Below are 11,114 nucleotides of genomic sequence, written 5' to 3'. Positions count from 1 at the left end.
GGTTGTGGACATATGCTCGTAGCAGAGGGCGACGAGGTGGGTTTTTGTCGACCACAAAGTTGTCTAGGACTCCATTTCATTGAGTTGAAGTCAGTTTTCAAGCAACAGATGAACTAGGGTCGGACTGCACTAAGATCTCATGATGGTGGAGGAACACTGGAGGCGGCCAGAGTGGTGAAGCTTGAGGTTGCTTTTCGGATAGGTTGGCCTGGGCTGGCTAGGTCTCTGCCTAAGTTGTGCATTTTAGGTCAAGTCATCCATCTTATTCACTAAGTTTAGGTTGGGTTGGGTTGGATTGGCTTGTTGTGAGGCAGATTGTTTCTCCTCTAGCTTTATTGTTGCTTGTTAGACGTTACGGTGGCTGTTTTGATTGTCGAAACGTACGTCATTGAGTCTTAGGTCTAAAGAATCAATATGGTGGTTATATATATCTTCAAATAAGATTGGGCAAGGCAATTTTTCTTTTCAGTAGCTTCTTTAGGCTTTATCTTTCTAATTAGTAATAATACGGCTGCTTTGGTAAAATAAGTTGTCTGTTTTTGCAGCTTTATTGGACATTGACTTGTATTGTAGGGAGTTCATCCCCTAGTTAGCCACAGTGAGCCAATATCGTTGTTATTTAATGGATCAGAATCCTTCCTTCCTCCTCCCATTTAAAAAAAGAAAAGAAAAAAGACTATGAATTTGTCACACCTTACCAAAACTTTATCACCAATTTGAAATAGAAGCATGACATTTTAGTTAGGTAAAGAAGGGTCATTGTGCCTCTAACCGCCCTAAGGCTCTAACCCCATCACTCTCTTTTGCTGTTTTAAAACAACATGAAAAGAGGAAAAGAAGGTTACCCCATGTGGTTTGGTTTCGATGGACTATGGAATGCCTTGTTATAGTTGGTAAAGTATATGCTATATATTTTATGGTAGGAAAAGTATATGCCTACTTCACACAAGACCAATATTGGAATTAAAAGGAAAAATGTAGTAGTAGTTGGAAAATTAAGGGCGCAAAAATGCAAATTGCACTAGGAAATGATGAAGAGAACAAATAATATGTTTGGATGAGAGATAAAAATGACGGGATTTTATTTAAATTAAGGATTTTATTGAAGAGCTTCTAATGAGAACCTTATAATAAGGACTAAGTGTTTTACTCTTCAACTTGAAAAGTGAAATTCGCACACCTTCAATTTGAATCCACACACAATGACCTATTTTTTAATGAGAAAAATGGATTTTCTTTCTTCAAATTTTAAATTTCAATATGCATATCGTCCTCTCGTTTGACATTCTCATATTGGAAATGTTACTAAGACAATTCATTTCCTTCCTCTAAAAAAAACAAAAAAAAAAATTCATTTCTTTAATTTCCCACTTTTTTTTTTCATTTCTTTAATTTCCCACTTCAATTTCCTCTAAAATAGGTTACGAATTCCTTTATTACGGTATTCAATTTTCATTTCCAAAACAACGTTCTTCTTTATATTATTTTTAAAAACTTTCTTACTTTATCAACCACGATTAAATTTTCGATTGATGGAATTATATACCACACATTCATACGAATTTCATAATTTTCTCATCCAAACACACGGCACTAATAAGCTAACAAATACAAGAGGTGGTGAGGAAGAGAGCATTATACCTTTCCCTTTTGGTAGTGTTTGTGACTGGTGTGACCAAAAATCCCTTTCTTCTTCAAAACCCATCAAACACCTCCATAAATACTACAAGACCCATGTCTTGAGCTCACTCTGTGTTGTATGCACAGAAGCACACCTCCACACCCACGCGCTTTCACGCGCCTCTCTCTCTCTCCCTCTCCACACCCAAACACAGGCCCCCCACAGGAGAAACAAAACGCCTTCCTACTTCATTACCTCCTGTCGTTTTTCTTGCATCGAAAAAGAAACCGAAACAGTTTTTCTCTCTTTAAAATTGGGTTTTGCCGAGGCATATTGGTCTCAACTCATAAGCCAAATCTAGAGCAAACCCATTTGAATGAGAAAGCTTGCAACTTTGGGCACAACCCATATCGTATTTACCTATGCTTTGTATGAAAGTTGAGTTCTTTGGAGTCTGTGAGCAAATCTAAGCAGACCCATTTGGCCTCAGAGGTAAATTTTTCTTGATGGGTTTCGTTTACGGAAGTGGTTTTTCCTGCTTTGTTTTTTTGCTATGTGAATTTGGTTGTTGTGGTTTGTTTGTGTCATCAACGTTTGGTGAGGATTTGGTTTGTTGATGGTGTTTGGTTTATGGATTTGTGAAGGTTGTGATGTTTGATTGAAAGGTATCTATGAACCAATTGCTTTTCATTAACATTGTTTATTAGCTCATGTCACAAATCACTGTTAGATTCTGAGGTCCAGAAAAGCTTTTCTCTTTGGAAATACAGGAGTCTTTGGTTTAGTCATGTCTCCATTGCAGTAAGAAATCTGGTAAAAGTTTTACTCTTTCTTCATTTTTGGTACAATTCATTCTTTGTTAATGATCAGTTTGCTTTTGTTTGATCAAAGTTTAATTTTTGGTCAATAAGATTTTGGATGTGAATTACAAAATTTTCATTTTCTGATATTCACTTTCTGGGTTCTGGGTTTGCATCATTGCATGCATTGTCATATGTGATTGGTTTCTTGTCTGTGTTTTTTATTTTGTTTCTTTCTCTGCAATGTATTGAATCTCTGACAGTTTCAAGATTTAATTTTGTCTTGCTGCATTTATTATTTGTAAAGCGATCAGTTACTATGAGTATCTAAACTTGGAAAATGAGTTTTTTAATTATTTATTTTTCAATTGGAATGCTTGAAACTCTATGGCTTGGCATTGGTTTGGATATTCTGATATGAATCTTTGTCAGGGGAACAAGGAATAGGAATCTTCCAAGTTTATTTGTTATTTCTTTTTCGCATATCACTACTCATTGACAGGCTTAAAGCTGAGATCTGCATATTGATTCATGTTTTTTTTTCTCAAATAAATACATGTTTGTGAGGTGGAGGAATTAGTAATTGTGAAAAATTAGATAACAGACTAGTTGTATCAGACATGCCAGTTGATACCCCCAATTGTCATCTGACTTGTATTGGTTTAGATTACTGGTTCCATATGTAAAGTATTCTTAGATGAATTTCCTCTCACAATCCTTATCTAGTGTACCGATGTAACATGAATTCGTTTATTCTTTGTATGATCAGGTTCTTACACCTCTTGATCATGGCGGAAGAAACATCATGGTTCAGCCATTACCTCGATGACAGACCAAGAGAGGTTGGGGAGTATGAATCATATGCAGAGCTGAGTGATGAAGGAAGTCAAGAAGTTACTGTAGTTTCAGTTGAATCTTTCCTTCCTGATGAACTCTTGGAACGGATAATAGCATATCTACCAATTGCAAGCATTTTCAGAGCACAGTCTGTGTGCAAAAGGTGGAATGGCATTGTTAATTCAAAAAAATATATATCAACCAATTCACCCTTGCCACCACAAAAACCTTGGTACTTTATGTTTACAAGCTGCAGTGAACCGATTGGTTATGCATATGATCCTGTACTTAGAAAGTGGTATGCCATTGAGCTGCCCTGCATTCAGACATCAAATTGGTGCATTGCTTCCTCATGTGGTTTGGTTTGCTTTATGGACAATGATAGTAGAAGTGAGTTATACGTCTGCAACCCTCTTACCAAAATATACAAGAAGCTTGAGGAGCTTCCTGGCTTGAGATTTTCGGATTGTTACAGTGCACTTGCGTTTTGGGCTAACAGGGTCTCAAGAAGTTATACTATCACAGTGGTGAAATCTAAGCAAGTTGCTGGAAATTTTTTCCAATGGGATGTTTCTGTTCATATATATGATTCACAGACAACAATGTGGCTTTCCCCTGTGACAGAAGTTCTGACAGGATGGAGAGGTGGCGATGAGAGTGTGGTATGTGATGGGGTTTTGTACTTCTTAATTTACTCAACAGGGGGTGGGGCACCAGAGAATCGTCATGGCCTACTCTCCTACAATCTCTCTGCTCGCTCTTCCCATGGGCAGTTGATCCGTAGTTTCATTCCTGTACCTTGTGCTCTTACATGTGGCCGTCTAATGAACTTGAGGGAGAAGCTGGTTATGGTGGGAGGAATTGGGAAACCAGATCGCCCTGACATAATTAAGGGGATTGGTATATGGGTCCTAAATGGGAGTGTGTGGCAAGAGATTGCCCGTATGCCTCACAAGTATTTCCAAGGATTTGGAGAATTCGATGAAGTTTTTGCTAGCAGTGGTGCAGATGATCTCATATACATCCAGAGTTATGGAGGTCCGGCTCTTCTTCTGTTTGACATGCGCTTGAAACATTGGAGATGGTCACAGAAGTGCCCGATAACCAAGAGGTTCCCTCTCCAGCTCTTTACTGGTTTTTGTTTCGAACCTCGACTTGAAGTAAATCCCTGATAATTGTCCCTGTGGATTGATCATTGATCTGGTGGTGGTATAGATCATTTTGTCTGAGATTTTTCTTTGTTTCTGCACTTATTTTCTTTTTGTTTCCCTGTTAGCGCCTTTCTGAACCCCATCCGTGTTCTAAAAGCCTTATACACAACTATAATGTACCTGCAGATATAACTCTGCTCATTCATGGTCATATGGGTATATTATTCTTTGTATTGGAAATATCCAATCCTGAGTTCCTATCTATTATCAAATGAAATCTATTTGCTTGTGTTCTTTCTTCTACAATATATGAATCCGGCAATGAGCCAATGACCAAAGTTTTGAGTACCATTCTCCTTACGTGTATTTTACGAGAAATGATCAAGAATTTGATGTGGCATTATGTATTTTGAAAGTGGAATATCAACTATACCAGCTTGCCTTGTGTGGGTTGGTTGAGAAGTGACGAAGATCCACACTTTGCTTTAAAGATGGTGGATTTCACTTGGTGGAGATGTGACGATGGAAAGATTGTGATTTGTATGAAATTGGGTGATGCTGCTTTTCCAAATGGACATTGCCTTCTGGCCTCAAGGCTTGTATCCACTACCTCTAACTTTTTAAGTTCCTACTTAGAGTGAACTAGAGGTAATTGGTAACGCCATAAGGTATTAGTTAGCTAAACTATCGGCTCCCTGCCAAATATGACAGTAGAATATCTGATGAAAGTGAAAAGCAATGCAAGACCATGAATATCTTGAACAAGAAACTTAATGAGATTTCGATACGACCATTCAGAGTGTCAGTTAGTAATTTAGTAGCTGAATTTTGCATTGTTATATACAGTGATAGTATACCTACATGTTTCTGTCATCAACCGTTACATTCTCATTTTCATCCCTTCACAAACAAAACAATTACAGTTTTCTATCCATTGAAAATGACAATGTGTAGCTCCTTGAATCATGGTGATGATGGTGATTTGTTCCTATAGAATTGATGACAGTTCTTTAACATTTTGAAAAGAACATCCAATGAGATGATAATGATAAGACCATCCAATGAGATGATTACATTCAATAATCCATGAAAACCAAAGGTTGGGTGGTACCTCTTATGTAATGTCTATTTCCTCTGATAAAATAAGTTCAATGGTCCATTCAGGTGATGGCAATCCTCTTTCACTTTTCTTAAACTATGAGAACAACAATCCTCTAAGATCAATAAGAAAAACAAAATAGTACCGTCCTGATCTAAGAATATGTATACATCTATTAACATAATTGAGATTGTTGGCTTGAAATCTTGAATTTGCTTGCCTCTTTTGTTGGGTAGTGCAAAGGAACCATTTGATCAAATATTCCTAGCTACATCAAGGCAGGCTCCATCAATACATGGTTGTAGTTTTTTTTTTATCAGGTTTAGTTTTTGATCATATTCAGTTTTTAATACAATTTGTTTATGTTGAATCTTTTGGACTATCTTTTTTTGTAGTCAAAACAGATATATAAATTGTTCGATAATAACTTGAATTGAATGGGTATACATTACATTACTGTAGGTATTATCAATTTATCATCATTTGATTGAAGCTAAATCTTAATTTAGAAGTATTCTGACATGATCACTCGACCGACACATATTAAAAAAACTTAAAAAAAAAACCCGTAGTCTCGATAAAGAAAGAACTTCACATCTAGGTCGTGAAGAAGTATCGATTTCCGTTCTAACAGTGGCCATGCGATGAGCCTTTTCTCACAAGTATAATCAAGGGCAATATGGTCAAATAAAAATTAGACCGTTGGGCAATAGGTTTTCTATAACCAGACGCAGAAACTTGGTTTGCTTGGCATTCCAAAAACAGCATTTGTCAGTATTCCAGTCTCAATGGCCAATCCTCTCTGTCTGTTCCTCATAACAACCATGACAATGGCAATAACTAAAGCTCATTTCTCTTAAAACTTGAATGATGAAGGGAACAATTTTCATCAAGGTCCTTCTTCTCTAAATTCCCTTGGAGGCATCAACAGGGATTATTTCAAAGGTAATGTTCAGTTTCATCTCCCTTAAATTTCTGTTTGTTTTCTGGAAATTTTTTATTAGAGATATTGAAGAAGGCAACTGGTGATTTTGGGTTTTGGTGTTTGGTTGATTGGTAATGTCAGAAATAGTGAGTTCCACATTTGGGATCTTTTCATCAAGTTTGGATTTATCTTTCTCTGAATTTGGGTGGTTATCAATGTATTTTGATTTGTTTGGATTGATGTGTAGGAGAGGAATTGGAATAGGGTTTTACAAGATGATAAGGGAATCTAGAGAGTGATATATGATTTAGGAGGTTTTCGAATAATACAAAAAGAAATAGGAGGGGGCAAGTCAGCTGCTTGATCATACAAGGGAATGAGTAAATTGCAGCTCAATTTGTTCCTGCAGGGTTAGCAATTGAATTGAAAGGTTATGATGTTGTTTAGTCTTTGTGGACCAACATAAATAGAGATCCTTTAAGGGCCCGCTTACCCTCATATCATACGTCGTTTAGATAAACATCACGAATCAGATCTATATGAAACCAAAACATGTCATGTTCATTGCAGACATGTAATGTATGAAGTATACGTTGTTTACTGCAGTGCATTTTATGTGAAAGAACAACATATCTGAGGAACAACTGTGTGATGTATGATGACAAGTAAAATAATGTGAAACTTGTTGCTAACAGAAGGGATGCAGTGCCTAATTTGAAATGCTGATCCAAGATAGACATTTTGCAGGGAAATTACATGGATGATCTGAAGGAGGAGCTCTCACCTGAGGACTTCAAGGCTACTAAAAGTAACCGAATCAGATATTCTAGACCAGATTTTAGACAGCTTCCTTATTTCGCGACTGATTTTGAATGGAAAGATTATAGCCCTGCTGTTTTCAGGTTTCTGCTTAGTTTCCTTTCAAATGTATTTGTAGGTCAAATTTGATTTCATTTGTTATGTTTTGTTGTCTATTTGTGCAAGTGATGAGTTCATGTACTTTTAATAATGAATATGCAAGAGTGATGCAATTTTAATGAACTGAAGCTATTAGGGCAGTTAATCAAGTCCAAAAATAGGGTGGATTACATGTATGAAGTTATGAACCCAACCTTGGACGGTGCTAAGTTCAACGCTTAAGAATGGCTTATTTCTGACCCACTGGAGAAACAAATTATCAATAGAATATATAATTAAACCAGACAGGATACAGAAAGTCATTTTTGGGTTAAAATTTGATAGTTGTTGGGTCCATAGAGATGCACATCAGAATAACTAGTTGAAAGTTATTTTTGTATGGCCAATATGCTTCATTTATGTACAAATACAAATTTGTTTGTGTTTCTATCTTTGAAAATTGCAAAAGCTGTAACAAGCAGATTTTTTTACAGACGTATACTGGAGAATGACAGTATTGAATATTCCGATTACCAGTTGTCAGTATGTGGAGATGAGACTCTAAGGGAGGTTTCATTCTCTATGAAACCTGGTATGATGTTCTTATTGTCCAACGACAATCGGTTTGTCATCAAAACCCTGCGCAAATCTGAGGTGAAGGTAGTATATGAATCTCGAGTGACATTTTATTATTCTCGCTTTTATGGATACAAATGTGTTTGTTCTAAATGATTCTTGGAAGTCGAGAAATTGTTTCTGCTTCTTTAATTCTGAAAGGGTCATCTCTCTGTGCTCTTCTTTTTTTCTCCCATTTTTTTACCTTGTTGTTTCATGAACTCATAAGCTGTCCAAAATTTTTCTTCTTCTAGGAGATTGAATACTGATTAAGTTCTAATCTAAAGTTCATGATCATTAGAACTTAATTGTTGGATGAACACATATATTGTCCTGTGCATCTGTATCTTGATCAGTATTCTGAGAAATTTGCTATTTAATATTTCATATAGATACTCCTAGAGATGCTTCCCAACTACTACCATCATCTTATGAAGTTCGGTTCCTCAGTAATAGTCAAACTTTATGGAGTTCATGTTGTCAGGCCAGCAGGAGGTATTAAGGTATGATTTTTTCTGTACTTTTCCATTGAAGTTTTCTTATAAATGCAATTGAGATGGATCAATATAACAAAAGATTATACAACCAACTAATACAAGTGAAAATTCAAAATTCCATGTTTATTTGCCTATGATGTTATTGTTAATCCAATGAAATGGATTTCATAACATGCAAGATATGTTAGAAAGGTGGACGTATCATTCAGGTAGTTTAGCTTGAATAATATGGATGTTCTGAAGGAGCAATACTCTGAATTGAAAATGTCTACCTCCCAATTAAGACAAATATTCCTTGCAAAATATTTCCTCAATTAGCATCAACATGTTCATGTTCCTCGGATCATCAACAGTTACTTTCAATGAGCGCAGGTTTACTTTGGTGTTTGGGAAAACATAGTCCCGTCAGATATTTCCATATTTGAGCATTATGATCTCAAAGGCTCTGCAAAAGGTCGAGCAGAGAACAAAATCATTGTTCATGAGAGACCTGTACATAAGGATATGGATTTTGATTTTTGCTTTTACCTGGATCCATTGGTTCGAGCTCGACTCTTAGCGTAAGTTCTTTACCCTGTTGATCATTTCTCTGAACATCTTTCCATATGGAAAGTTTAAAAAAAATTGTTTGAATTTTGCAACACCTATATTACATAGATCTCTGATTAATCTTAAAAGTAGCTGATTAATCTTAGAAGATAGACGATATTCAAAAAGGTGCATATATAGATGCTTTTTGTTCCTGATATATGAATCCCTTTTCATTCCTCATCAGCTTCTTTCTTGTTTTTCATTTTATAGGCAAATCAAGTATGACTGCGAGTTTTTGGAAGCTGAAGGCATCATGGATTATAGTTTGTTTCTAGCTATACAAATCGAATCTCCACATGAAGGTGGTTCTCGAGATCCCTTTTCACTTTCCAGATATTTTTTTTTCCTGGACAGAAACTTCTTGAGTGTTAACTTTCAAGCAATTCATAATCTTTTGTAGGACAAAATTTTATTCAGTATAGGAAAATCTAATATAAACAATACAGTAGCAATACATTTCCACTTTTGTGTAGAAAAACTAGTAATTTTATATTAGAAGCGTATTTTTTCTCCTTCCTGTTCTTGTTGTGTCAAGAATAGTGTTTGGAAAGAAATGTGGACTCTAACAGTTTACCCTTTGTTGCATCAACTGTATTGAACATACAGTACAATATGTGGAATAATAAGCTACTGCTAGATATCTTATATTGTTAGTAAATCAGGTCAGAGTTTTCATTAAATTCAATTCCAGTACGTCTTTTGCAAGTCTTTTTCTCCTTGTGAAATTTCCCCTTGTGGCCTTCAATGATAGAAAAGATCGTTTATATTTCATGCATCTCTCTCTCTCTCTCTCTCTCTCTCTCTCTCTCTCTCTATCACACACACACACACACGTCTTCCCTGCTATACTAGGAAATATATATAAACATTTATTTTCTTGGCACTTTCAGTTGATAAAAGAAATTCCAGAAAGACTGATAAAGCGATAATGGAAAGAACTTCCAGAACGACTGATAAAGATATACTGGAAAGAATTTCCCGAAGGACTGATAAAGAGATAATGGACGATACTTCAGAAGGAAGTGAATGCTCAGAGTTAACTCTTGCTGATATTTGCGATCTACTTGACAGGTATATTGTCTCTATTGTTTTTCTTCCCCAAGGCACTTGTGAAATCCTTGTCCTCCATTGTTTAAATGGACATATTTTTAATATTTTGAAGCTGTCATAGATGAATTATATTATCCGGATTACTAACTCAGTTGCTGATCTGCCCATACTTGTCACCTTTACACATGACATACCTATATATGCTGAGTTTGGGATGGTTATGCTGATAATCAGCAGTGATTCCAACATTTCCAGAGCGAAAAACATACCATCTTACATATTTTATTGGAACAATCAAGAGACTTGTTATAACAAATTCATAGATAGATACAGTAACATTAACAAAAATCATCAAGAGCTCATTGCCCTTCTACTTCAGGCCTGGTTATAAATTTGGTGCGAGCCTGCCAGCACGTGCTGTCCGGGACTTCAGGAAAGAAATGGTGGGATGTTCGAGATCATATAAGTCCAGAAACTCTAGATCTAGAGCACAGCCAGCACATGAATGCTTCAATGTTCTTTTGTTCTTTAGAATCATAGATATTTGTCAGAGTTACAATATGAGAAAACGCCTTGAGCATGCTTGCAAGTCCATCAAATATGACTCAAAGTCCATCGCATCTGTGAACCCCAAAGCTTATTCTTCTCGCTTTCAAGAGTTTATGAGCGAAGTGTTTCTACCTGAAGAGTCAAACGACTTTAGCAATAGCCGGTATGTTTTCTCTGCCTATTAGTTTTTATCTGCTACATTTTCCAAATCCATCTATTCAAGTTTGGACCTGCTATGGTCCTGATTTATTATTTTCACAAGAGTAGACACTCATCAATAAAACAATATGTTGAGTGAACTTGGGCGAGTTCTAGTTTATTTTATGCTTCACATTGGTTATGATCTATTTATCTTCACATGAATTTTCAACTGTTCTAGCTATGGAGGGTTCCTATTAGGAATGCATTTTGATTAATGAACCCCTGATATGTTTGTTGACAGGGTCTCAGCTGCATCATCATCGAAGATTTCTGTTAGATGA

General features: G+C 36.1%; 2 protein-coding genes across 2 annotated transcripts; both read left to right on the top strand.

The window, feature by feature from the left end:
* Positions 1–1,845: 1,845 nt before the first annotated feature.
* On the top strand, positions 1,846–4,686 carry LOC101301134 (F-box/kelch-repeat protein At3g61590-like). The gene is made up of 2 exons (XM_004306660.1): positions 1,846–2,113; positions 3,191–4,686. Exon 2 carries the CDS (start codon positions 3,210–3,212, stop codon positions 4,428–4,430), a length of 1,221 nt encoding a protein of 406 aa, XP_004306708.1. The 5' UTR covers positions 1,846–2,113; positions 3,191–3,209; the 3' UTR covers positions 4,431–4,686.
* A 1,592-nt stretch (positions 4,687–6,278) lies between these two features.
* Positions 6,279–11,114, top strand: LOC101301437 (phosphatidylinositol 4-phosphate 5-kinase 10-like). Its single transcript, XM_004308279.1, has 9 exons — positions 6,279–6,453; positions 7,181–7,335; positions 7,825–7,990; positions 8,338–8,448; positions 8,815–9,002; positions 9,244–9,335; positions 9,924–10,104; positions 10,463–10,795; positions 11,075–11,114. Exons 2-9 carry the CDS (start codon positions 7,190–7,192, stop codon positions 11,112–11,114), a joined length of 1,257 nt encoding a protein of 418 aa, XP_004308327.1. The 5' UTR covers positions 6,279–6,453; positions 7,181–7,189.

This window comes from Fragaria vesca, linkage group LG7 (genome assembly GCF_000184155.1).
Source record: "Fragaria vesca subsp. vesca linkage group LG7, FraVesHawaii_1.0, whole genome shotgun sequence".
NCBI classification, from domain to species: domain Eukaryota; kingdom Viridiplantae; phylum Streptophyta; class Magnoliopsida; order Rosales; family Rosaceae; genus Fragaria; species Fragaria vesca.
The sequence above is the reverse complement of the archived record's forward strand: the minus strand, read 5'-3'. Positions and strand labels throughout refer to the sequence as shown.

Excerpts from the sequence above, each read along its gene's own strand:
- LOC101301134 (XM_004306660.1), top strand. The coding sequence starts at position 3,210 with ATGGCGGAAGAAACATCATGGTTCAGCCATTACCTCGATGACAGACCA.
- LOC101301437 (XM_004308279.1), top strand. The coding sequence starts at position 7,190 with ATGGATGATCTGAAGGAGGAGCTCTCACCTGAGGACTTCAAGGCTACT. Across the intron at positions 8,449-8,814 it reads GGCCAGCAGGAGGTATTAAG|GTTTACTTTGGTGTTTGGGA; the intron begins GTATGATTTTTT and ends CAATGAGCGCAG. Across the intron at positions 9,336-9,923 it reads AATCGAATCTCCACATGAAG|TTGATAAAAGAAATTCCAGA; the intron begins GTGGTTCTCGAG and ends TGGCACTTTCAG.